The sequence below is a fragment of the Aythya marila genome, assembly GCF_965140915.1.
Source record: "Aythya marila genome assembly, chromosome: W".
Lineage (NCBI taxonomy): Eukaryota > Metazoa > Chordata > Aves > Anseriformes > Anatidae > Aythya > Aythya marila.
In genome coordinates this window covers 343,060-370,477 of record NC_139081.1, presented here as the reverse complement: position 1 = coordinate 370,477, position 27,418 = coordinate 343,060, and the positions used below count along the sequence as shown (strand labels likewise).

Sequence of the window (27,418 nt, the reverse complement as noted above, 5' to 3'; positions counted from 1 at the left end):
GCTAGGGAGGTACCAGCTCTGTGGCATGAGGATAGCAGTAGTTATTAAGTTCACAGAACTGTAAATAACATCAGTGAGGGCAGGACACTTTTGACTGCTAAGATTTCAACTGAGGGAGGCTTGCAGTGGGTTTAACAAATTTGAACTTCCTACTGGAGTCAGAAGGATGGGAAAGGACAGAAATGACAATCAGTTTTCTCTTACCTTTGCTATCCTTTTTCAAAATTAGTGTCCTTTGCTCTTTTCTATTTTCTTTATGAATCACGTTTGCCTCACTTCTAACACAGCTAGGATCCTTGCTGACATTTCCTCTCTCCTCCAGTCGGGGTTTCTTCGACAGTGTTGCTGGTGGTAACTTCTTCTTTGCTCCAGTAGCTAAGTTCTCACTCTTTGCTGTGTGTTTACATTTGATGGGCTCAGCAACAGTTGGTGATGTCTGGCAGGACTTTGACCCTTCTTGATTTTCTGGCCTTTCCACGCTGACTGAGAACGGATCATATGTGGCCAATGCTAAGGAGTGTGGCTGAGTCCTGCTGTAGGGTGGCTGCCTTTGAAGAAAGTGGTTGTCCCCTGAATCAACTGCTGGCAAGTTAACTAAAGCACTTAGTGCAGTCTCTGAAGTCATGACTTCTTTGTCTTTATTATGCTCAGTAGACTTAATTGAACAAACAACCTCAGCCGGCTTGCTGGAAGTGATCAAGTCAGGAGAGGACTGCTTAGTGATACTATTCCTAATCCGCCTCTGAGCCTTGGAGCTAATTAAAGCGTGCAAAGGAGACTTCATTTTAGCAGCATCCAGGTTGTATTCAGTAGTTCTTTGAATCTCTTCTTTATTTCCACGCAAGATTGCTTCCTCCTTATTTTCTTCTGGTACCCTATGCATGTGATCCTGCAATGCTTCGCAGAAAACTTCCAACTTAGTCAATTTTTCATCTCCTTTGACAGTGGTTTGTGTGCATTCTGTTTGTACGCGACTTCCTGTGCCAGAACACCCCATTGCTGCTACGCTGTTAAGAGAGCCCTCTGACTGCCTTACAGGTATGAATGGTGATGTTTCTCTTACACCCTGTTGCTGGAGATCCATCTGATTACCGATGTCTCTACAATCTTCCTTTGCTACTGTGCAGTACTCATTCTGAACCTTTCTAGGCAGCAGGGTACTAACTGACACTGACGTTACATTCCCAGAGGCATACGTGGGACTTTTCAAAGAATCTGTTTTTAACTCTTCGTCAAACTTAAAGGTGTTGTCAGCAAAAAATAGATGTTGTTCAGACATGTTATGAGGGGAAACTGCAGGCTGACTCTCGGAAACATGCCTAACTCCAGAGTCACAGGATGTTTCAGCCCTTTGTTCATCACCTATGAAAATGGCTCTCTGTTCTTTTCCTGGTTTACTTGGTTCATATTTGGGCACTTTTACAAAGAAATCTGTTAAAATGGGACTCTCAGGAGAGGCAGTGAACATCACTTCTTGTTTTTCTAATTCTGTCATTTGGTGCACATTTTGGGGTAGATTCTTACATGTTATGGTTTCAGGAGTCTTAATGAAATTAGGCAATTTCATTGTGTAACTACATTTCTGTGTATTAGAAACAACTTGAAAATCTTGAGAGTCATAATTTTTTGAAGGATGATACCTGCTACAATTAGTGCCATTTTGTGCATTCAACTCTGAGTGATTTCTTTTTTCTTGTAAATTATTTTCATAACTTCTATGTATGGTGTTAACAGAAGAGTGTTTTTCATGTGTAAACTGATGGGTATTTTCAACAGAGGAATTACTGGGGAAAATAACTTTCTCCTCAGGGAAATATGCCAGTTTTTTTCTTTCTAGGTAACAGTCTTTAAAATGACAGTCTTTACCAGCATCTTTATCTGTGGTCTCAGTCATATTCTCATTTATCAAGGATATGTTCCGCTCAGTATGAGGTAATTGTCCAGTTGTCCAACATGACTTATCTGACATGTAAGCTGGGTTTTGTTTATCACATGCTAAGTTACTACTCTGAGCATTTTTTAATCTTTGAGAATCTGTATCACATGTTTGGAAAGTGTTATGAATGGTAAGCTTTCCTTCCCGAGAAACAGTCATTTGAACGGCTCCATTATTGACAATTAATGTTTGATTTGGCTTCTGCTCAAAGCACTCCTCTGTATTTAAGATACTATTTTCTGAAATACAAGTGGATGGTGTTTCTGTTTTATATTCAGTGCTAGAACTGATACATAAACCATCTGCTTCTACCACTCGTGTAAGAGAAAAGTTTTCTATGGATGCACTGTTACATGCTTCATCTGTTTTCAGTAGGACGTTAGAGACAGTGCAGTCTTCTTTCTCTCTTCTTTGTCTAGTAGGTGGCTCTGTAATAGGTTCCTGCTGTTCTATGAAATTTGAGGGCAAAGGATGATCAGAACAGGTCTCTTGCACAGAGTTCGGTTCTGTGACTTTGGTATCTGTCAGCCTTACCTCCAAACTTGTGATTCCCCAGTTTTCAAATGGGATTTGATAGTCTGAGTCATCTTCTTGAAGAAGTTTCCAGAGCTTGTCATGCACTGCAGATAAATCGGCATCTCCTTTGCACCCAGGTTCTCCAGATTCCAGAACTGACTTGGGATTAGCTTCAAACAGAGACTCATCACATGATACACTGCAGAGAGTATCTCTGTCATTGCCGTCATGCGAATCAAAACCATACCTTTGCCCTCCCTCCTTTGGCTCATCACACAGCTTTGCAGAAGAGAGAACAGCACATAAACTTTCTTGTTTATCAGGAACAGAGTCTGCGTCCCATAAGGGAAAAGGTGAAATGTCTTTCTTTGATTTGTTGCTATTACTACTAATATCCTTCCCTTGTTCCCAGAAGACTTGCTGGTGACAACTTTCTCTCTTATCACAAGGAGCATGGTGTTGAGAATAGGTTTGTAAACTTCCATTTTTTGCTTGTAGTGGCTTTTCAGTACATTCTGAAGCTGAATGGATGTTTTCTGCATTCTGGCAAGTTATGAGGATGCCTTCCTTTGCTATTTCAGGCTCCATACATTCTCTATCACAATTCTGGATAGAGATTTTAAGACTGGCACCTTGATTCTACAAAAAAAAAAAAAAAAAAAAAAAAAAAAAAAAAGAAGAAAAATAGTGATAGAATTAAAATATGCGACTGCTGCTTGACACAGGCCTGAACTGTAGACCTAAATTGAAATGAAAGGGTTTTTTGTTTTTTTTTTTTTGTTGTTGTTGTTTGTTTGTTTTTTAAAGTATTTGTCAACATCTGAGGTTTCTGGTTTGTAGCTATCACCCTACCCTGACAGAAAGAAGAAATCATAGTTCTGTATTTAAACTTGTACAAATTACAAGTCTAGCCTGCCAGACTCGCCTGTTGGATCTGTGGCACATGGTATAAATGTAATACTCAGAACAAGAGTATGCTAACCACTTGACAGAGTTATCCTGTACCCAAGGACTGTCTAAAACACAGGGTTTGGCTTCTGCTCATCTCTAGCCCTTTTCTGTACGCTGATATTTCTTTCCTACTTAATTTTTAACTAATACAGAGTTTTGATCATGGATGCTCAAAGAACTAATACCTCTTGGCTGCAGGTAGCAGGAGTCTAATCTGAACTCGCCAATCTGAAACCTAGCCACAGCACTTACAGTAACATAACAGCTGCTCTGTGCTAGTAGGGTTCTGGGATTTAAATGGTTATACCACAAGTTGAAAAAAATGAAAAAAATGCCTCATGCAAACCATGGCAACACACACTGTCAAGAAAATCTCAGTAGGTTAATTCCAATAAGGGGCTATTCTCCATCATAAGAACATTAAGTGCTGCTAAAATGTGATTGGAATTTTATGTACCATATAAAACAGAGAAACTTATGGATGCTTTTCAGGCAGAAGAAATCAGTGATTTTTCATTGCTTAAGACACCCCAGCGGTCAGATTAAAGTCAATCTGTGATTCAGAACTGGGAGAGATATTTGCTTAAAGAATACAGATGAAGTAGAGCATGTGAAAAAAAGCTTGTGCTTATTTGTCATAACTGTTTTTCTGTGCACTTGGCTATGCACTTTAAAATCAGCGAAGTGGGTGATAATAAGATTATTCATGATTTAATACTCATAAATATATATCTTCAGACTTTACTATGTGAAATAAAAAGTATGATCCAATTCTCCTGGTTATGAAAACTGGTGGGGCATCGTATCAGTCAGCACATCTGTACTGATTTCCCTGGTCAATTTCCTGCCCAACAGCATAAAATATTTAAGTACTTGGAGAGTATCAGCTTGGGTTTTTGATTTGTAACTGCTCTTTACATTTCCACGGAATACCTAAATCTTTCATTGATTTACTTTAAAAAAAAAAAAGGTCCATACGCTTCTGTAACATTAATTCTCTGGATTAAATTCTCCCCCCTTGATAGAATTCAGAGCAAAGCTCTGTTTACTTGTTTTAAATTTCCAGCTCCGTAACTGGACACAATTTTGTTCTTTGAGTGTAAACTGAAAAGAAAGTAAATCAAAATGTTCTCTGCTCACAACAGGGATGTGAGAAAACTTCTGAGTTGAAAGAAACATTGCTTTGATAAGACCTATGCAGTAGCCTAAATATCAGATTTCTCTATCCAGCTGTCCAGAGTCCCATTAGGGCCTCTTACTATTATCAGTCTCACTCTATAATTAGAACAGCTTATGGTTTATTTGGGCCTTTTTCAAAACCAGATTTCCTTCCCAGACGTAGCTGTCATTCAGAAGTGCATGAATAGTGTCTTTCAAAGTAATTTAAATTTGCATTATTTTCTGACAAACAGGAACAAAATCAGTCAAACCACTCTTTCTGTTAAATGATAAGCACTTTACTTACCCTGGGTGAGACGTTGTCATCTGGCACCTGATTTTGCTCAGACGGGCCCCGAGTCTTTTTCTGTTCCCAATGACAGTCTTTATCCGCCTCTTCTGTACGACACAAACCAGCCTGCATTTGCAAGCTTTCTGTCTCCTCACACATTTGTGCTGAAAAGACTCCTTCCTGACTGGGAAACAAAGCACTGGATTCCCTCACCTCTGCAGCAGCCTGAAAAGATTGCCCTATATTACCAACATATCTGCAGAGCTCTATAGGGTTTAGCAACTTTAAAAGGTTTCTTGTTAGAGTTTCTGTTAAGGTAGAGACAGCATGCCTTGCATTTTCCTCTGATGAATTTCTTCTCCCCTCCTCTAGCAGCAATGAGCTTTCACCTAGCAAGTTCTCGTCCACCTTGCTTTCTGTCATTGTCTCTGAAGCCTGATTTGTCAAAGCAGTACCTATGCCACCAGCAGAGGAGTCTGCCTTTGCATGTACATTATCCACGTTCTGAGGTTTGCTGGTTGAGAAATCTGTCTGGCCAACTCCATTATTTTCTTCTTCAGTTCGGAGACGCTCATTTTCAATGACAGCAGATGCAACAGGCACTTTACCCTTCTCTTCGTCTTTCACACTGGTAGTTTTATCTCGGTGTTGTCCAACAGCTAGAGTCATCTCTGCCTGCAAAGTTGACTGGCTGTATGTAGAGGGGTCTCTCCTTACATTTACTCCTTTGAATTTTGAGTGATGACCACAGAAGCCAATGGTAGTATCCATAGGCGTAGTGTTATCTGACACTCGGAACAGACACGGCATCTCACTGAGGAAGTAAGCACACCCATCACAATCCTTACTCAGTTTTAAATCATCTTCATCACCACTTTCTAATAAAAACTGTAATTTCTTTTCCCAGATTTCATTTTCATGTGCTGTCAGCACATCTGAACATTCAAAATACTCTAGGACATCATCGGAAAAGTCATCACTTACACTTGCACAAGCCTCCAAAATGCCTCCAGAATTTTCAGAATCATGTTTTGTAAAATAATTCTGATTTACTACCGGAGTATCTGCCTGCTCACTCAACAGGGCATTCATGGTTAGAGGTCTACTGAACCCAGTCTTTCCGTGTGTCTGGACTTCAGCTGGAGGTGGACAAGAAACCGAGTCTTCCACTTTAAGGCAACAAATGTCTGTGTGATCAGTGATTAGATCTGTAGGGTGGGAATGCACCTGACCGATGCAGTATTTCTCTGCTTCTCCAGAAGCGACGCAGACCATACTGTTAAAATTAATTAGGTCATCACCATTCTCTGATGCATCCCTAAGGCAGCATATATTTTCCTGTGTTTCAAATACATTTTTTGCATCCATGTTGTCTTCCATGTTAGGCAAGCGTCTGCGGGATTTCTCACATGGGAATGATACTTTTGGGCTTCTCATGCAATAAAACACTGACTCTTGGTGAGTTGGAATTTGTTGAAATTAACATGGGGTCACCCTCTTAAGAGTAACGCTTGTATTGTAAAAAATGTTCCTCATTTTACTCTGAAGCTTCCCACTGTCATTTAGGTCAGCAACCAATTCTGGGGAAGTTTCAATTTTTGTGTGAGATTCCCTCTCAACAAGGGTTGAGTAGCAGGTCATTCTAGCTGCCAGTTTCCAGATATTGTCCAGTGAAGTGCAGCATCTTGCTGTGTGCACCTGCAAATAAAATAAATCTGAAGTTTAACATGATTTTGAAAATGGGTATACATATTTTCTAACAGATGGTAAACCACCACACAGTTTCAAGCATTTCCAAAAAAGGAAACATAATGATCTAAAAATCAAGATCAAACATTAACAGCAGGAACTATAATCCAGTTATCTATGCAGAACCACTTCGGGGGAACACACTGTAGCTGTCCAAAGTGATTTGTGTTAGGAAGACAAATTCCTAAGCATGCCTGCACATACACCCAGCAGCAGCACAAAACATGCTTTAGTGCATGTCACTTAGGCATTTCTAACTGCTAACAGAAATATACAGACCAATGCAAATAGTTACATGTACATGACTTCTACAGCTACCAAGCATTCTAGTCACATTGGCATCACAGGGACATTAAAAAAAAAATCACTCTGGCTGATTCTTCACTAGAGTATCCCTACTAACCCATGATCTTTTCCACAGCCCAGGGATTCCCTCATCACAGAAAAGTACTCAATCTCACAAAGGATGCCAAACTAAACATTGAAAAATAATTCATAGAACTGGTGTGACACGAAGAACAGCAGGAAAACCTTTCTTGCCAGCCTGCTAATCTGATGATGTTCATTCTCTCTTTCCTCCTCTGCTTCTCCCATGGGGACCCTTCTCGGTAAGCTCTCTGTCCTGGCTGCGAGACCTCCTGCGCTGGCTGTGGCCCTTCCTGACGCCCTTTCAAGCGCTCTGAGGCGCCATCTGCTCCCTGCAGGGCCACAGGCAGAGCAGCCACTGGACCTGTCAGCACCCAGCTTTGTGTCACAGCTCGCTGCTGACACTGATCACAGTCAGTAAGAAAACATGTGGGGAGCTAGATTAGAGCTCGATGGCCAAACAGAGAGGTGCTTGCAAGGCTTGCTTGGAATCTGCCCCTCATGCAAACAGCACAAAGCAGCTGGGTATATTTTCATTTCCTTCATGCATTCCCTGTCACGGACACCTTTTTCACAGGCTTACCTGGGAGGGGAAAGGTTGGACAAGAAAAAGGTTGAAGGGAAAGATAGCGGAAGGGGCAACATTAGGTTGTGTGATGAACAGTTGGTCTCCACACACACAAAGGAGTGCGGAGGAACAATGGCAGGTGAGAGGAGCAGAGCACCACCCTCTGCCAGTGCACTACATATGCGTGCCATACACACACGTGTACGTGCCTCCTGGTACAGCCTGAATACTGGGAATACTGGCTGGAGAAGGAGGAGCGGAAGGAGGTAGCAGAAAAGGAACATGTTTGGCAATTTAGCCTTGGAATAAACTGGCAAAGGTCCAGTATGCAAGGAAGCAAAGACCAACAGGAGAGAATGGCCTGAAGAGCAAGCCTGATGTGCCACACAGGTGTATTGTCAGCTCGGAAGTGTAGCCAGGGAGTTGCCAGAAGGCACAGATGGTGACAAAACCACCTGAAAGCCGTGCAGGTCAGCCTGGTCACAGTGCCTTGGCCAGCGATGCTCTGAGCTTGAGAGCTGGCAGGGGAAAGGTGCGCTGCCGCACGCAGGAGGAAGGGGGCAGGAAGCCGGAGTGCAGGCTTCCTCACACTGCCACCTTCGGAGCCTGAGAAGAAGTCTAGTTCAAAATCCATAGTAACAAGGGCTTCCCTGCCACAGAGGACAAGAAGAGGACAAATCATGCATATTGTGCTGGTTTTAGATAATGTGGACACCTGTTGACTGGGCCCTGGGCCAATACTCTACACTTGTGCTTCATGCAGGGCTTTGAACATCAATCTGGACCGCATGTGCAACAAGAGCCTGGAGAAAAAAGGCATCAGATCCCATTATCTTCAGCCTTTCAGATCGATGATCACGTTTTGCTTTCCATTTCAGCTCTAAGAAATATAAATATTTAACAGGAAAAAATGGAGCAGCAGAGATTAATTTTTCCCTCATCCATTTGATTACAGTGCCATGGAATTAACCCCCAGCATTCACGCATCGCCTCTTAAATATGCATTTGCCTAATGTTCCCTGTTGCTTTCTTTCAAATCTGCTTTCATCTTTGCTTTTCAGAAGACCAGATGCCTCTTTCCTCTTTTTTTTGGAGGGTATAAGTTATTTTAAAAGTGTGGTAATTTTCCCAGCTGAAAAGAGCCTTGGCAATAATTTTTCATGCAGACCAACTCATGAATACTCTTTACCAAAGCAGTTGTACTACACAGTTATAATTTTCTTAGTTCAGCTGCATTTTGACATCAAGGGGAAAAGAGCTGTCAGATTTCTTGATGTGAAAATTAGATTAGATTGCTGTGCGTTTAGTCAGATCCAGCAATGGAAATTAGAGCAAAAAAATGTTGCATGAGGAAAATCACCATAAATTACGTTTTTCCACCTAAGATGGAAACATGATTATTTTTTTTTAATTTTGGAGAGAAAATAGAAGATATGAGATATAACCATAATGTCAATTACTGAATTTAGATAGAAACAGGGAAAAGACTACATTACCCTCCTGGCTCCTCAGGAAAACTTATAAAATACAACAGAAAATATATAAAGAAATTCACCGAGCAAAGATGAACTGGAGATCATGACAATTTACCATCGGCTATTGGCAAATAACCCAAAAATGAACTCAAATACTAACAAACTGGGCTTTGAATGTTCAGCTGAAGATGAGAGAATGTCTAAAGGTGTAAGGTGTTCTGGCTGCTTGTCTCAAGTCTTGCTCTGGACACCAGTGATGCTACTTGCTGACTCAGGTGTTTGCTCATCACAGGAGGAGAAACCAACACCACCAGGTCTGAGCAGGAAATGGAAAGAAGGGTCCTGTGTTGGTCCTCCAACGAGCTGCGAACATATTTTCCACCTGCTGTAGATCAGTGGCTATCCCTCAACATGTTGGCTTTCCCCTTCCCCTTCCCCTCCCTCCATCCATCACAGGCCCGTCTGCACTTCACGCATATCGTGCCTTACGTAGCGCCCTACGGCCACTCGCAATCTCCCATAAAAAGGGCACAGACAACAAAGGGGCGAAGCCAGCACAGAGAAGCTGCCTCTCCCTGACAGCTCCAACAGCTGGGACCTAGGAAAGACGTGTTTGGTGGGATCCTCTTCTCCAGGGTCACAACGCTGCCTGAGCTTAGTGCCCCAGGAACCGAGGGCAAGGGAAGAGGAAGCAGCGGCACGAGCACGGCAGCTCAAGAACTGTGCCCAGGTGTGAGTTAGGGCAGATGTAGACTGGTGGAAAGCTCTAACAATGCAACTAAAATATTTTTGGAAAATTACATTTTAAGATGAAAGGAACGATGAAAAAGATGAAATTATCTTTAATTTTTTAAATACAGCCATTTTTGGAGGTTATTTCGGACCCAAAGTTGCTTCTATTGATTTTATAAGAAACTGTGGTCTTAATCCTAACGTTGGCATGTTTTTTTAACTGACAAAAATATATAAATCTGGTTAAACTTTAAAAATGGCAGTTAATTTCTTCTCTAAATGGCAGCTAATTTCCTCTCTTGCATCATATTTTTCTACTTTATTTAGTTATTACAAAAATGGTAATCTTCCTCTGCAAGCAGTTTTACACTCGCGGAAGGTATTCCTACAGAAAGCTTGTGTTTTAGGAGGGACTTTCTGCCTTCCTGTTCATTTCCTCCAAAGCCAATGGGAAAAAAAAAAAATCCCTTTAAGACCTCTCTGAAGTTTTTTCTGCTTATTTTCTACCTGTTCATCCCGTAATCTCTGTTCCCCTGCACAGCCCTGCTCAGCCCACCCCCAAACTCAACCCTCCTATCGTTCAGACGCACTTGCTGCTGCCCTCGTTGGGCAGACCCATCCACCCACACCCACCTATTGTCTCTTCCTTTATCATCAAGGTGCCAGCTTTTTGGGTTGGGGACCACGCTGTGCATTCACATGCTGCCTGGCACAAGGAGCACCTCACCCAGGCCTAAATCTTGTAGATGTAATAGGTGTAAGCATGCTTTGACAACCGGAGCGCTGCCTGGGCACGCTGAAAACCTCCACGTGAGAGCACCAATGCCCCCCCCTGCCGCGCGTGTTCTGCCCGTGCCTGGCTTTACGCCCACACCAGTGCAACGGGGTGGCAGAGAAGAACCTGCACCGGCCCACACAGACGTTATCTGAGCTCAGCACATGCAGGAACACAACTGATAACCCTCCTGTGTCTCACGTTAAGAGAGATCCTGATGCCAGTATTTTGGCTTCCCTATACCAAGCTGACACCAGGTCTGTGACACCTGAAAACTCAAGAGAAATGGATAGTTCCATAAATAATCTGTGCTTGTAACTTCCTTAGATCACGTCTAAATTTACACAACTAAACCATTAGTCTTCCCCCCTTAATTCTCTGAATCAAAAATCACAAACATATTTTTGAAGGTTCCGTGCATTGGCCAAAAATATGAATACCATAGTTTTCATTTTCCAGAAAAATGACTCACTAACCCACTGTCCACCACTATAAAGGACAAACCTTGAAAACATGAGCCATAAATGCACTAAAATCAAAAGATGAATCGAAAGAGGCTTATCTATTTCTGTTTCTGTAAACGACATGCTTTTCAAGCCAGAGCTCGTGAATTTCTGAAGTCCTGCTGTGGTGCTTGCACACTGCTTGCTGACAGGCGAAGTGCTCTCTTTCTCACACATCAGAATCCGTCCAGCAATGCAGGCAGTGCAGTTCAGCACAGATTTGTGCTCTTACAGACTTCCTGTGCAGCTTTCAAGGGAGGACTTCTGCACAGCTTCTCAACAAACCTCTGAAATTCCCAGCTTCCCACTTCTCGTTCACTCTGTCACTACCCTTTTTTCTTTAGTTCTGTGTGGCCATCTCAGCCATGAATGGAGCTGCTGTGCTTTAGGCACACACCACAGAAGCACGAACGCCCCATGTAGCGTAACCGTTCCAGGATGGGGACTGTGTGGCACACTGCGCCCTGACTGGAGGCCCACGCCCTGCCATGCAGTGCAGGGAACCCAGCTTCTGAAGGGACGTGAGATTCTCTCTACTGCTCTCTTTTTACAGACACCCCTGCAAGTGGCGTTCTAAGCGATGCTTCACACAGTCTGCATGTGTTTCTTTCAGAAATCGTAATGAACCAGCACCTCCTGGTGCAAAACAATGCGGTCACACTTGGATCACTCCTGCAAAAGTAGGAGAGAACCACATACAAATTGAAGAGAGAAGTTTGGGATTTTCAGTTTTACGGAAAAGGAATCAAGGCACAATGTGATTTCTCCCTGCGTGTATCAGAAGTTGGTATCAGAGTTCCAAAACAAAACTCTTCAATGGTTCTCAGCTTACCACCTAAAACTCTATAAAGATCTTTCTCCTGAGGACACAAATAACAGACAAAAAATGGTGACTGTCACAATGTACGAAAAAAAAATCATTTCATACAGTTTCTACTAAAATTTGATGAAATGAATTTGCATGCAGAATTAAGTAACACATGAACATTACATAAAATGTCATGGACAAAGTTCTTTTATATTGTATATAATAAAGATGTACTTAGGCAGCGCACAATGCCATTGCAGAGCTGAACCATAACTGAGCGTTATTTCTATAATTATATTTATTTGGGTATATCCAAGTGTAATTATATTACATTTAGCTAACTACATTTATATTCTCTCTCAAATGAAAATATGACTTATCACACAGTCTGTCTCTGGGAGAAAAGTTCAATCTGCAAAACTGAGTAAATCGGTTTCATCTTGATGGTAATCACACCACTTGGTTCAAAGGGTTGACCCAAAGGTTTGCAGCCTTTTTTGTATATGTACTTAATTGTATTTGAATTACAGTTATTTTCCTAATAACTAGTAGAGTAGATGCAAATTGCCAGTATATACGTCAGCAGTTTACTATCAAATGAAAAACAAAAAAAGGCAGGCAGGCAGCAGGTCATTCTACAGTCACTCTTCTGAGAAACTTGGTTTTAGGCCAAGGTCCCAAAGCAGATACTTAACCTCTGCCCTGCATGAAATTCTCCTGGCTTCAAAGAAGCCATTCAGATTTGCATGTTTTACAGAAACTGGGGTATAATGATAAAAGCATGCCAAACTGACCACAGATAAAGGATCTTCCTGGTGAAGTTAGTTCCATTGTGGGTTCTGGTTCAAAACCTCCTGCAGAGCATGGAGATTGGAGCACATTAGCCCCCACAGATTGTTGGATGTTCTTATTTCTCTTTATGTAACAAAGACTAATTTAAATCAGATAGACCTGATAAAAGAAGTATGCTTTAAAACCAGGAGTGACAGGACATATGGGAACTAGTTATGAACTAGAATCTGTCTCCATGAAGCAGAGGGAGCTTCTCCAACATCAGAATTAAGCTCTTCACTTTGTTCTCACTGTTGATTTTTGGTTTTGTTTGGCTATTTTGGTAGGAGCTTACAGCTAGAAAGAGATAGCTGTGCTAAATGTCATCACTGTGATAGGAAAACAGAACTACACCACTTCAAATGAGCTTGGAGAGAGACTTGAATAAACAGGAAGCATAATCTTTCTCCTATGTACATATGTGTATATGAGGAGGATATAGGTACATGGCTAGCACAGTCTGCTTGCCTGCTCTGTTAACACTTCCGTATCTGACAGGCCATGTTTAGAAAGTCAGTGGAACATTTTTTATCTGCTTCACCATTCATCCTGAGATACTTGGTCTGAAACAACGAATTCTCCAAATGCCAGCAGTTTCCTAGTATTAGCTCTACTCTATAGGCTAAAATTTGGGAATTGGACTTGCTCATTTGAAAAACCAAATACAATCCCCTAGACTATCCAGATGAACTTTAGATGTATCAACAGCTCCTTCTCCTCCTGCTGGGGCGCACTACAAACTGACGCATACATCCCCTTTTAGAGACGCTGACGGGTAGCTTAGCCAGAAAGAAAGGTGGCTGACATAACCAGACCTCAGGTAAGATGAACATGACAAAACTCCAAACCAAAACACTAACAGCCACGAAACCTTCCTTTCTGATGAACAGAAACAGTTGTGTACTATGCAGGTCCAATCAGAAATCTAGTTGGTGTGGGCAGCAGGATTTTAGAAATATTATATTGATTAAAGTGTGAGACAGCAGCAAAAGCAGAACAGAAACAAGAATAAAAGTGGTAAGGAACCTCCATTAAAAACATAATCCCAAGAAAAACCTAGAATGGGCAGTACCATACAGTGGGACTAGGCACATCTTCCCAGCACTCAGATCTGCCACCCCCTAAATCAGGCTGCCAGAGCCTCGTTCACCCTGGTCTTGAACAATTACTTCCAGGGTTAGGAACCACAAGAGTAACTTGAATGGTTACTGCAGTAGCTTGCAATAGCAATTAACTTGCAGTAGCAAAAGCAGAGTAAAATTAGATATCCCTGCTAACAAAGCTTGAGTTTTTACGACCCTGATTATTGGATTGCTTGCAATTTTATCACTGTGACTCTCAGTTTGCAGAGACACAAAGACCTCGTATGCAAATAACTCAAATAACCTTACAGGCCCTTTCCACTACTATGGCACCGTGCGTACGGTACACAACCTGCCACCCAGTCATCTGTGAAATCCAAGTCTGCTGCTTAAATGCAGCCATGTTCCAAGGTTAATGCTAATTCACTTCACCTTCTCCCCAGAAATATTTCTCAAATACGTCTCAACAATCTTGCACAGAGCCTGCATACAGTTTGCACAACTACAACATTCCTGTACTACCCAAAATTCCATACACGCTCTGTTCCCAGCCTAACAGGATTTTATGTTTGGGAATACATGCATTTTTTCTCTCTCTTCCAGGCCAACTCAGAGATTTTTCACTTTGTAGTAAGTTCTCCAAATTTAGCACATTTCTGCTTACAAAACAAAATGAAACAAAACAGACTTTCCCTGTTCAACAAAATAGCTGCTATAAACACAGACACAAATTCCTATTTAAATCTTTTAAATGAGTTATTATATTCCCTGAATGGAAATTCATAGAAGATATTTGTATTTATGATTAGAAAGATATAACTTTCTTTTCCAAAAAGGTTGCCATACATGGTTTACCCTACTTAAATGCTAATTTTCACGTGCTCTTTAAAAACTTTTCCTTTAACATAAGTCAAATCTTTTAATAAACTTTTCTTTTAAAAGTTTCATCAATGTTTGCCTGTTTCTGTGAGGCAATTTTTCAGTGCATCCATCAGTACTGGTTGAATCAAATTCCACCTGAAATTTCTGATCCGCTTTCCTCTACTCCTTGTCTACACAAGCTTTCCAAAGTGATTGTTCCAGACAGCAGTAGAAACACTTCCAGAAAAAGTTGTGTTCCTTTCCAAAAAGGTTGTGATCATGCATTCAGTCTTCAGTGTTATTACTTTTAAAAAGTTAAAATCTCTGAGTCAACAAAACCTGAAATTCTAAAATTCAGTTATAACTCTGCTAACTCTACTCACATTAGCATGGTTAAATATTTATACAGCACTTTGCTTACTGCAGTCTAATATTTGATGGGGTAAGAGTAGTGAGAACCCATGCACAAAATGATCCACAATGACTGCGCTTTCTGTATCTCGCAGTAATGAAATTCTGACTCAGTTCTGACCAGAATCTCTAATGCTAGAATATAAATAATAACTATAATAATTTTATTCTTTTACAAATACTTCAAGACACTGTGATCAAATCAAACATTTAGAGCAGCAAAGTTGTCAAAATGCCTATAATGTCAGAAACCAAACCAGCAAAACACTGTATTATCTAATCCAATTATTGTATATCTGTTGCATTAACAAGGTTTGGATAAGAAAACAGCAGTGAAGTTTGGGCTGTGCAAAAAGCAGATATCTGGAAAATGTGACCTTGGCAAACATGCCGTGCTTCTTAAACTTCTCACATAGGAGGTGATTTGAAAATTTCTTACACCAGTGCACTACTAGTGCACTACCTATCGTAAACAGCAACACAGTATAAAGGAAACGCCACAGCTACATGTATAATCCATTGGCTAAACCTAAGAAGAGTAAGTGACCGTTCTGCGTATCTCTAACGAAGAGCTTAATATAGACTAATTAAAATAAGCAATCACAGCACAACTCTTAACACTGATCTGTCTTAATCTATTTTTAACATTTGTCAAGCATCTGACAGTGTCGCATGAGCAATTCGTGACCAATAACCATCTATCATGCTAGTAAGTGACCAGATTTTTTGGACAAACGGAGGAAATTTTAAACTCAGGAGTACTAGGCCATGTAATAAACCTTTGGAAAGAATCAAATGTATATTTCAGGACACCTAGTGTCATTTACACATTCCTTACAGAATAAAGTTCGCTTTTGTGCGGCTTTTGCGATTTTGTTTGTCTTGCTCAAACTCAGTGGATATTACCAGACTGTAATTTCAGAAATATTTAGCAGAATCTAAATATCTAGAATCTATCAAGAGTTGCTTTACAATAAGCAAATAACAAATGATACTGTTACATAAACAGTATAAATCACTATATTCATGTCATACACTAAGAATAAAGTAACTGGCTCTTCTTCATTTATTTATCTTTAACGATCACTTTTCTATTTTCTACAATATTTCTTTTCCTATTTGAACATAGGAGAAATAAGTAGCCGAGTCATTTTAAAACTGTAAACAATTTGACCTCTCAAACCATAAACATGTGCACTTACCCTTCTGTGCTCACTCTTTAAGTTCTAGTTGTGGACCAGGCCTGCGGTTTGACTCTGCATTACAAGAGAGAAGACATTTAGTTTATGCATTTTGCTTCAAAGCTGAGAAGCTCTTCAGTGTTGTTTTGCTAGTGTGACCTTAGTATAGTGAGTCTGATCACAGCAGTTTGTCTTCCAAGAGAGACTATTTCATTACACGCAGCAGATGGCTCTTCCTAGGAAAACCTCAGCCAGAGAGGGCGAGAGTGAGAGAGCTGGCAGTGATGAGAGGGTAGATCCTACTTCCATAGAAGTCCACGGGCATTTCCTCGTGGCCTTAAGAGAGAGGAAGTGTTGGCCTTAGGTTTTCATAATAAGGCACTGGGCTCACTTTTAAAGCACATGCTTTAGTGTGCTTAACTGCTTTGCTAGGCACGGTTGGAATTTCTGACATGCTTGAAGTTAAAAATGCAAAAAAAATCTGCGCAACTCTCCTTAACAAGTAGACTGAGGAAGCCAAAGGTGAACAGTGAACTTTTAACAATCACTACACACAAAAAATCACCTAACAATTTGCATTTCTCAAAGGCAATGATAATCAAACACACATCTAAATGAATCCTGAAAAAGTATTCCTCTGCCTGCTATCCAAGAAGCCAATTCTCACACAAGGAACTTGTCTGAATTACACAAAATGCCCTCAGCTCAAGGAGCTCAGAAAAGGCTGAAAAGCCGGTTTAGTGCCATGTTTTTTTCTTGACTGTTTTGCAGAAAGTGCAGCTAAAATGCCCCTTATCAGATACTAAGGTGCTAAATACTTCAGATTCCCAGTGTTCCGGAGACCTAGGCCCCAGGCTAAAAAAAACAAGTGTGTTTAGCAACAAACAGAGCAGCAGGGATATCTATGATTCATACAATAGCTTAATAGCCAAAATAATCCCCAAAGAACTGAGAGACCAGGATCTGAAGCCATTTTCAACGTGATCTCATTTGACTGTTTGACACCATGGGGTGTCCCAACAAGCATGTCCACAGCCCAAGGCGGGTGAAAGACACCAGCCTGGTATCATACACAACTGTGGGTACGCGAATGTCATCAGGAAGCCAAATGCACTGTCTTACCTGTACCCATGCTGCCATGAAGATTGGTTTCGCACATAACTTGGGAGGAATACATTCTTGATTAACAGTGTGTGAAGAAGCCACTCCATGCAAATTCAGGTCTAAATAAATGGCTTGTTTTTCAGAGGTGCTGGACCCCACAGAAGCCAAGGGGAGATGCTGTGCTGTTAGCAGCTCTGCAGGCAGGTGTGTGTCTCTGTGCAGCTCTGACTAGTGCCGGGCACGAGACAACCAGCTACATGCACAGCTGATGGATTTGGTCTCCACATTGCGCTACTGCAGCCACCGGCCTCCAGTTTGCGCACAGGGACATCGGGGCAGGCTTGCAGCTACGCAGGGAAACACTGCAGAGTATGGGCGGTCACACCTGAGTGCTCGGTCACTGATTAAAAATGGTAGTAGGAGTAATTTCTAAGACACTTTCAGCCCACTTTGAGCAACCTGTAGCTGCGGGAAGATGCGAATTCACCTCACACCGTGCCCGCGCTCGCCTCACGGCGCTGGAGCAGGGACTCGGGGGCCTCCCCTCAGCGGCAGCTCCTGCCCCCGCCGGGACCCCGGCTCCCGGGGACGGAGCGTGAGGCGGGGAGCGCTGCGGCCGGGCCAAACGCCTGCTGCCTCCTGCCTGCTGCCAGCTCCCCGCTTTGGCTCGCCCCACCGCCCTGCCCGGCCGCGCTCCCTCCACAGGGGAGCTGCTCCCCGGCCCTCCCGGCTGCACGCGGTGCTTTTTGGCCGCGGCATCGCTCTGCCTCACGACGGGGCGCCAACGCCCCACCGCTCCCCTCGGGCCGCCGGCAGCAAACCGCGCCCGGGGCAGGCGGCCCCCTGCGGGGGACCGGGCGGTGCCAGGCGGTACCGGGACGGGGCCGGGCGGTACCGGGACGCCGGCGGCGGGGGCCGGGCCGTGCGGCTGCGCTGGGCGCGTCCTTCCGGGCGGGAGCACCGCCCCGGCGGAGGCAGCAGCGGGGCGATGTCGGAGCCGCCGCGCAGCCCGCCGGGCTCCCTTCCCCTCAGCCGCCTGGCCGAGCCGGTGCTGCGGCGGCTCAGCGAGCTGCTGGACCGGGCGGCGCCCGGCAAGGGCTGGCGGGACCTGGCGCAGCGAGCGGGGAGCCGCGGCAGGGTCCGCCTGAGGTGAGGGCGCTGCCCGCTGCGGGGAGCCGGGCGGGGGCGCGGGGCAGGGGCCGCTGGCGAGGGGGCGAGGCGGGCGGGGCTCGCCCTGCTGCCCGGCGCCTGGGCGAGCCTCCCGGGGCAGGGCGGCGGCGGGCGGCGGGCCCCGAGCCCCGGCAGCAGCCAGCACCGAGCGCCTCCCGCCCCGCGCCCCCGCCGCAGGTGCGCGGCCGCTGCTGCCTGCGGGGCGGCTCCGCTGTCTGGGGGCGTTGAGCGGCGCTTCCTGCCCGGGTCACGCTCGGCGCGGCGCTTCCTGCTCGTGTGGCTCTCGTGCGGAGGGTAGAGCCTGGAGGGGGAAATAACAGAAAGGCGGCCCGAGCGCAGCGCTGGAGGTGCGCTGCGAAGACGTTTCCTTTCCCTGGGGCGGTCATTTGTTGCTACGGGGAAACACCCCGAGACCAGCAGCGCGACGCCCTCGAGAGGCCTGGTGCTGCGTTTCTGTGCCCGTGTTACCCAGCGAAATGCAGCGAGGCTCTTGATAAGGGAGAGTGGGAAAGTGTCCTGCCTCCAGGTCCGTGTGGCACTGGGATTTAATGAAGGAAACGTTGATGAAGCTTTTTAGCGGTAATGCATAAACTTGCGTTCCCTTTCCATAAGTACTCATTCCCTTATCATCTGTGTTGTTTCAGTCTGCTGAGAACAAAAGCACGTGAAGTCATAAAACTGAAGTTTAAAAGCGGGAAGGTTTATAGCTGGCCATAGATTTATTGGAGCTGTCAGCTGTAGCTGTAGCCGTGTGTGCAGCAGCGAAGCTGCCGCGGTTGCCTGTTTTAACAGCTACTCTGCAGATCTAAGTCTTCCTGGGCTTTCAAGTTAGAGTCTGACTCAGTTTTTACCGCTTCTGAATTAGGCACATGAAAATGAAAGGTGCTGTACTTGTTTTTCTGCTGAGACTTAGAAAATAAAAAAAAATGGAAGATTTCTCAATATGTTTGGTCAGAATTGTTAGGTACAAACATCTCTTGTTTTACAGCATACAACTTACTAATTTCTGTCTGTGGAAGTGCTGCTATATAACCTCTGGACTCCTGAAACCTGAAGGAAATACTCCAAAAAAGCCCAGATCAGCTACGATTTTCCCATCTCATTTGTTTGTTTTGGTCTCAAACTGATTTTTCGTAATCTAGGTCCTTTTTGAGAAAGAGTATTAAGAAGGTCTAAGCCATGTCTTATTATTTTGTAGCCCTCTCGATTTAGAACAATGTTCCCTCAAAGTCCTGGAGCCAGAAGGAAGTCCAAGCTGGAGTCTCCTGAAGCTGCTGGGTGATAGGGGTTGCACTGTGGTGGAACTGGTGGAGTTCCTGCAGGCCCTGGAGCATACAGAGGCTCTCCAGTGCCTCAGCTATTCAGGTCAGTTCTGGTTCGTGCTTTCAGTGAAACTAGGCATTTTCCACTGGAAACACTGAAGTATTTGTTTTCTATAATAAATAAAAACATTTTTTTGTTGTTGAATTCTAGTAACTGGTATCATTTATATGATTCTGAGATTAAAAGTAGGCTAAGTAGGTAAGCAGGCTTAATGCAGTCTTGTAAGCTTGGACTTTGCTGCATCGATGTGACAGGTGCTGTCATTTGCTCTGCTAACTTGTATTAAACTGGGGCTTTGGGAGATGCTTATAGAACTATAGTGGTTGAGTTAGAAAGGCAAGTAGCATTGCCAGCCATCTGTTTAGGCTACAGGTTTTGAGAACTTCAGTTCATAGCTTACCCTGATTGAAAGGGAATTGTTCAATTAGCACCAGTTCTGTTGTGTATTGGATCCATTCCAACTAGCTAATTGGGCAGAGAGGCTAACCTAGCAGCGAACTAGATTATTTTCTGCTAATGCATTCAGTTTGCTGCTTCTCAAAAATTGCAGAAGTGTGGACAATGCAAGGGCATGCATGGGTAAGACCATGTAGACCAAGTGCTTCTTGTAGAGTACAAGTATAGTCCTTCAGGATGTGGTAAAATTCAGTCTACTAGGAAGTTACAAAAGCCCCTCATGAAAGTGGGGATTGGGAATGAAACTAGCAAGCTCTTTGCCATACTGATAGTTGTTCTTTTCTTTGGACAGCATGAGAACTGAAGCAATGGACTTAGAACTACTATTAAGACAACAGTGGAATTTTTCAGGTTAACTAGTAGTAGCAATGCTTTGCAGCCATTTCATCTAGTTAAGGCGGCTGATTTTTACTCTGCTAGGAGCACCATGGTTCATTGAATGAGCAAAGAAATGTTGGTGTATCTTTGTAATCATTCAGAAAATTAAGCCAGATGTTTTGTTTTTTAACACATTAAATTCTGTAATGTTTGCAGGAAGTAGCTATATAATGCTGAGTGAATGACAGGAAAATAACTGAAACTGAAGAAATTATGAATCAGTTTTCTTAGAACTTGTTTGTAACAACTCTAAGGAGTACAAGATATTGATCTTTCAGATGACTTGCTTTTCTCAGCTACTTTCTTAAGAGATGTTAGTGATGCAAATCAGGAGAGATTAAAAAAATAGAAATGGAAGTCTTTGGAAAGTGCAAAGCCCTTTAAATTGATATTGTAAACATCCTACTTGTCTTGTTTAATATGAGGTGATTGTGATAATATTGTTTAATATTAGGTGATTGTGAACGACTTAATATGCTTCCTTTAACTCAGAAAAACAGCAGAGGAAGTATTAAATGAAAAACTGAAGTATCCATCTCTGGAGCTAAGCTCTAGAGGGAAAATGTTTTATGGAAAGATAGACAAGGAGCTTTCAAGTCCTGTAGCTAGTTTGGAGTAGACCCCTGTGCACTCAACTATTTTAGAATAAGATTCTGTATGGAGGAAGCTAACATAGCCTGCTTCCCTGCTAGACAAAGACCCTGTGATTTCCATATGACACAGAATCTCTGTTTCGGTCTAACCACATGTGTTTCTGCTCAAGTTTCAGCCTGTTGATCAAATCATTACAGTTTCTTTCCTCAAGCATTCTCTGTTAGGAAAAAGTCCCCATGTGTGACTAAGCTATTGAACGCAAGTGGGGAGTTGGGAGGGGAAGCAGACAAAAAGAAAACTCCTGATAGAGTGTAGTAAGAAGGCTTGGAGCAAATTATAATCTTGAGCCTTGTACTGGGATGTTTGCAATCTCTTTGCAGCTATTTTTGCTTGCAGCTTCTGTTTAGTTTACATTACTCTCTAAAATTATTCTCCCCCCCAGTCTGGGATGCTGCTTCTGTACCAAACTGCGCTTTCAGCTTCTGCAAAGTGTGTTCCTTTTAAATAGTAATAAGGAACCTACTTTCTTCCAATACAAGGAAATAGACTGACTCTAATAAAAATGAAATATTAAATATGAATACCTATTTTGTATCTGATTGTTAATTTCAGAGAATAATGAAAAGGTAATGAAGTGCCTCTGTGCCGTTCGCTGTTTCTGTACTTGGCCAGAGGTGTGTATATTCTTTGTCAGCACCTTGAGGTTAAACTTTCTGTTCTGCAAATAACTTTTTTTTCCCCCCTTTTCTTCCCATGACCTTGGTTGTAACAGTGGATCTGCTTTGGGGGTTGTACTGTAATTAGATCTCTGGAATGGTCTAGGTTAAGAAAACAACTGGATCGTATCAGACTGGTGTCAGAATTTCACTCACACTATTTCCTGGCAGTTAAAATCTGAAGTGGAAAATTTTACCTTGCAGCCTAGTAAAAAGAAAGCCCCAGCCCTGTGCTCTACAGGAGCAAAAGCCATTAAAGAAACTAACGTTGGCTATTAAGTTGCATGAGCAATACCTGAAAAACTCAGTATGTTGTAGTTAAACAAGGTTTTACTATTTTGAACGCTCCCTCAGGCTGTGCCTTGTCTCATATCTGAAGTTTAACAACTCAAAGAAATCATTTGGTGTGAGCAAACTCCATAAGGTGTATTGTGGGAATACTCCTCCCAGAAGGAAACCGTGATGCCATTGGAAGTACTGTTTGCTATAGTGAGTAGAGAGCAAGAGATGATGGAAGTTTCCAGAAATTAAAACATCAGTCATCTCCTGTAAATCTTTAATAAAATTCCATAGAGTGCTGGTTGATTTGAGTGTGGATTTTGTGAAATGGAAGACAATTTTGAATGTCTTAGAATTAACTAAATGAAACTGTTTCATTTCACACAGTAAAAATAGATTACTTTCAAGTATAATTAATGACAGAAACTTTCTTTGCTTGGAAGATAATTTAAGCACAAATTTAAATGGTTGAGTTGTATTTCTTAATCACTTTTCTATGTCTAAATTCTTTTTTAAAGGTATAAAGATTGTTATACAGCCAGACTCTCAAGCAGTGCTCTCTGGCCAGATTGTCAAGCTGTGTTGCTGGGCAACAGGACACCCGTTTGTACATTACCAGTGGTTCAAACAGGAAAAAGAGGTAATGGGGGAAAAAAATAAAATAAAATATATATATATATATATATATATATATATACACACACACACATGTATGTATATAAAATTGGTGAAAAGAATAGGTAATGACTACATAAACTAGCTTATGGTATTCCTGGTGTTAGATGGGAATTTCTCTCCAAAATTTTTTGAAGGCTGTTACCCTTAATTATAAGGGGAGATGCTTGCTTCACCTACTAATAAAAATAAAAGTTGAATAAATGCTATAACGACCCGACCAAGAAATTTCACACCCTGAGGAGAAACTGCTGCAGTGGAATAAATGTCAGTCACCATTGGCTTTAGACAGATGGAAACTGGTTCCAAAGACTGAGGAATTGAAGGCCTGAACACAAGTGTGTCACAGACTTGGGTAAAATACCAGAGTGTATGTGAGCCAGTATCTCTGGAGTGTGAACGGAAGCAGTAATGCCCATATTTCTTGTCCTGATTATCTTCCTAGAAAATAAATAATATCAGGAAGGGTTATTTAACCAGCTTAAAAGCTCAGAATCCTCTTAAATAGGCGCACATGAATAATGCCTAGAAGAAAGTCCCTCTCTAAGCTACCAAGCGTGTAGAGCAAGATTTTCTCATTCAAAATTTTTAAGCAAGTACGGAAGTTGAGGCTGCTGTTAATAAATATTCTAATACTGAGGAGTTGATGAATAAATATTCTAATGTTTGATCCTAGTTTAGCTTAAATCAAACTAAATCAAAGTATTTCTTGGTTCGTGTGTGATTCAGGTTCCCTATGGTAATTCTCCAGAACTGGTTTTGAATCCAGTGAAAGTAAACGATGCTGGCTTCTACATCTGTCGAGTGAACAGTGAATCTTCATTTGCGTTCAGTCAGTGGGCACGACTGGAAGTTTGCGATCTCCAGGGTGCATCTCACAGTGAGTGGCAGAAGCTTTTTATAGCGGGACATCTCTGTGTGGATTGTACCTTGAAGCTGAAGTCTTTTTTTTTGCGTTCGAGTGAGCATTTATTGGACGAATATGGTCTTCTGAAAGTCTGTCTTCCTGCTTGTTAGAGAAACTCAGGTCCCCGTCACTGTCTTGCACAGACATGAGAGAAGGATGATTAAAAGGGTGATACTCAATTATTGTGCTCTTGTACTGGCTATAAAAGCAGAAGAGAAACAAAGTTCCACAATAGGGTCCTTTCGAGGAGTCTTATAAAAAGGAGAGAGAGGGACTCTACTGGGTAGATAATGTTAGGATAAATGGGAATGGTCTTAAACTAATAGAGGATAGATTTAGATTAGACATTAGGAAGAAATGGCAGGGGTGTTGGAACTGTGTGAACTTTAAGGCCCCTTCCAACCCAAGCCATTCTATGATTTTATGAATAGCGGATAAGAATAGATGGAAAACAGTGTCTTGGAATCCTTTGAATTCCTAAAGGATTCTTGTACCAGAAAAATCAATTTTTTTTTATTTTTTTTTAACCTGAGCCCTGTAACCTGTTAGTGTGTTTACACACGCAGTCCTTTATGCATGTTTGTCCTATGGGTTCTAGTCTGATAATCAGGAATTTTTGTCCACTGCCTATCTGTTTGCTGCCAGTCTGAGAATAAAGATACTGGGTAAAGAAGAACCTAATGAGTTTCAGTGCTTTCCTGGCCACTAGAAAAAAGTCCTACCTTATACAGAAGCTCATAGCACTTGTATGCTTAAAGCCTGGACACGTAAGCAAACCTAGATTCTGTGGAAATGGAGTGAGGGGTTAACTGCACTACAAGTAAACAAGACAAGCACACTGACAGATGGAAAAGTTTCTTTCCTGTCATTGTTTCCTTTGTTTTTTGAAGGGAGCTTAATTAGTTTGCCTGAAAAGAAGATATGCATTTGTATTCAGCCTCAGCCACAAAACTTGACAGTGGGAGATGCTTTGGTATTAGAATGCAGAGCTGTTGGAAACCCAATTCCTCAATATCAGTGGTTCAGAAATGGATTTCCCTTGGCAAATGGGAGCAAAAATGTCTACATGGTAAGTTACTGCAGAGTGCTCTTGGGGGGTTAATATGTAATCACCTTTAGCTTATCATATAAAGCTTCCTTGAAGAAAATAACTTCTTCATAGCCTTGATAACCTTTTATGCAAATACAGTTTCTAAGTAGCTATCCTGTTTTGTTACTCAAATGCCAATATAGCTCTGAGGCTCCAGGGTGCAGAATTGTAATCCTCAAGGTGTTTCAGGTGGTGGTCATGGGGTGGACAGCTACAGTGTATTTTGAGTTAGAGAGGTTTATTTACATAACAAAGATGAAGTACCAGTAAAAGTGAAAGCTTGTATTTCTATCCCAGACTGCAAAGCTCTGTGATTTGTAAGAGCTGCTACATTTAATGCTTAAAGTATCTCAGGCCTGTTAGGTGGATTTGCAGTCTTTCTTCAATTCTTGAAAGCATTTCTAGAATGTATGCTGTTCAGCTTTCTGTAGAATGAGGGTATCAGAAAATTGCGGATTTGGTTAGGTTTTGCTTTTAATTTTTACTGTTTTATCTGGGGGCCTGGGGCCTGGCAGGATGACTATGATTGTGCTCACATAGGTAACTTGTGTGGACATGGAACATGGGGGAACATATTGGTGTCACGTGTTCAATGACCAGGAAGACCAAGACAGCAAGAAGATAGAAGTTGTTGTAGGTAAGGAGTTTTTCAGTTTGATAGAGGTCAGTTGATTTACCAATTTCTTCTCTATCACCAGAATTTGCTTTTCAGACTTCTAGTATTAAGCCAAGCACATAATCTTCTATATTTTTAGTGCATCCCTTTGTTAAAATAGTGTTGCTTGCTGACAGCAGAGGCAGTTTTACAGTTCTGTAAGTTATAAAGTGCTTTGGGTTTTTAAGGTAGCTAGCATAGAAATGCTACCGCTTTTTGGCATTGCTAGTATGAATGTAGCTTGACAACAGATGGTGAGCTGTTTTCTTTATATTTTTGTTTCTGACAACAATTTAAACCTTGATTTCATTAACATCTTGTTAGTGATTTGAACTGTGTTACACTGAGCTCTTTAGCAATTGGGGCAGGTGAGATTATAAGTGAAATAAATGGATATAACACTGTTTAGGGCATGTACATGTATTTGCAGTAAACTAAAGAAGAGAAGATCTGTTTATATAGCTTCTATATTTATCTGGGACTACTATTGCATAATTCATATGAAAAGTTCTTTCCTATCCTAAGAACATTCTAGTACTGCTGAATTTTAGTAATAATTACTGTACAGTATCACAGTCAGTGCTGAAAGATTTATACTGCTGTAAAATGAGCCAGATTACAGAGAAGCTTGGAAGTGACTTTTTTCTTCCATTTTATGTGCTAACTCTCATAACTGAGAGCAATTGTCTTCCAATTTCCCCCCGCTTAAAACACAAGGAAGGAAATCTATGGCAGTGGAGTGCACAGAAGGTAAAGTAACTCTTTAGTTGTCAATCAATTTTTAAAGATTAATTATTGGGATGATTTATTACTAAGTGCATTGCTGAAAAGCATATGTGGGTTAAGAGCTTCAGTGTGCTTTAAAACACTGATGTGTGATGTAACGTTTCTTCTGCACGTGCTTCTCTCTTTGCCTTGATAGCATGATCTAAAGCTTGGGGGGGTAGGGGAGGAGGGAAAGCAAGATTTCTTTTGCAATATTCATTTTTGTACTGTTTTTGTGCCCTGCACTTATAATTTCTTTTAAAACACAAAAGATGTTGAGAGATATAGATATATTAATTATATATATTAATAGCATATGTATTTTTGCATCTTGTTTAAACTATGAATTGGTGCATTTCTTCACAGAAGATCTAAGTGATCTTCAAAAAACAGGTAAGTGTTATGTTTTGAAAAGCTTTAATTTCACATCTTCATTTCATGTTACAATTCACTGAAGCCTAGCTCAGTTACAATATTTAGTTTACATTATTTGGATGTGTTTTATAACTGGGGATTTATTAGTGACAGGTAGGGGCAGTACCACTTTCTGGTCCCAATAAACAAACTTGTAGATAAGCAATGAACCATAGAGTTGCTTTTCAAAATCACACAAAGCTGCTCTTTTATACTGCATACATACTTATGTAAATACAGAAGAAATTGTGTTTTGTTTTCTTGTCCGTGGCTTTGTTGGGCTGTAAGTTTTACTATGTTGCTGCTTTTTCAGATGATTACAGTGAATGAAGTATAAGATGTCTGGCTGTCACCAATGACAGATGGATTTATGAAATAGACCAACTCAATGTTGGAGTGAGCTCATGTGACTTGAAGCCTGTTTGATATTTATTATAGAAACAAATTCTGAAATAATACCCTATCAGGGATTATCTCTGATAGGGTTCCTAAAATATCAAATCACACAAGTCATAATTTCCTGGGTTAGACATCAAAGATATGTTTACTTCTGCTAAGGCTTAGTCACTGAAAGATAGTTCAGTAGTGTTGTTGTGACATGCTATCCAGAGTTAGGCTTTGCAGGGCATTGCCTTTACCATTCCTCTGTGAAGTACGAAATAAAAGATTTTGCACATATTCAATTGTCATCTCTGCT

At 41.8% G+C, this 27,418-nt stretch overlaps 2 protein-coding genes across 9 annotated transcripts in view; one reads left to right on the top strand and one right to left on the bottom strand.

Annotated features, from left to right (window-relative positions):
• LOC309889386 (alpha-protein kinase 2-like) overlaps positions 1 to 16,491 on the bottom strand; it is a 71,545-nt gene extending 55,054 nt beyond the window's left edge. For 6 of the 7 annotated variants that reach the window (XR_014319221.1, XR_014319222.1, XM_082782179.1 and 3 more), the window contains exons 1-3: positions 16,217 to 16,424; positions 4,869 to 6,551; positions 205 to 3,091 (exon numbers count right to left, since the gene is read on the bottom strand). Coding sequence is in view for 5 of the 7 variants with exons in the window: in XM_082782179.1 (XP_082638305.1) it covers positions 205 to 3,091; positions 4,869 to 6,290 (4,309 nt within the window). In the remaining 2 variants the exon portion in view is untranslated. Of the gene's footprint in view, positions 1 to 204; positions 3,092 to 4,868; positions 6,552 to 16,216 lie in introns of all 7 variants that reach the window. The other variant, XM_082782178.1, reaches the window with a different exon arrangement.
• Positions 16,492 to 18,255: 1,764 nt separating this feature from the next.
• Positions 18,256 to 27,418, top strand: part of LOC309889554 (mucosa-associated lymphoid tissue lymphoma translocation protein 1-like) — a 28,462-nt gene continuing 19,299 nt past the window's right edge. The window contains exons 1-8 of one of the 2 annotated variants that reach the window (XM_082782406.1): positions 18,256 to 18,448; positions 19,668 to 19,834; positions 22,734 to 22,855; positions 23,620 to 23,770; positions 24,688 to 24,866; positions 25,428 to 25,524; positions 26,260 to 26,292; positions 26,674 to 26,700. In XM_082782406.1, the coding sequence (XP_082638532.1) occupies positions 18,288 to 18,448; positions 19,668 to 19,834; positions 22,734 to 22,855; positions 23,620 to 23,770; positions 24,688 to 24,866; positions 25,428 to 25,524; positions 26,260 to 26,292; positions 26,674 to 26,700 (937 nt within the window). In that variant the 5' untranslated portion in view covers positions 18,256 to 18,287. The remainder of the gene's footprint in view (positions 18,449 to 19,667; positions 19,835 to 22,733; positions 22,856 to 23,619; positions 23,771 to 24,687; positions 24,867 to 25,427; positions 25,525 to 26,259; positions 26,293 to 26,673; positions 26,701 to 27,418) is intronic. The other variant, XM_082782407.1, reaches the window with a different exon arrangement.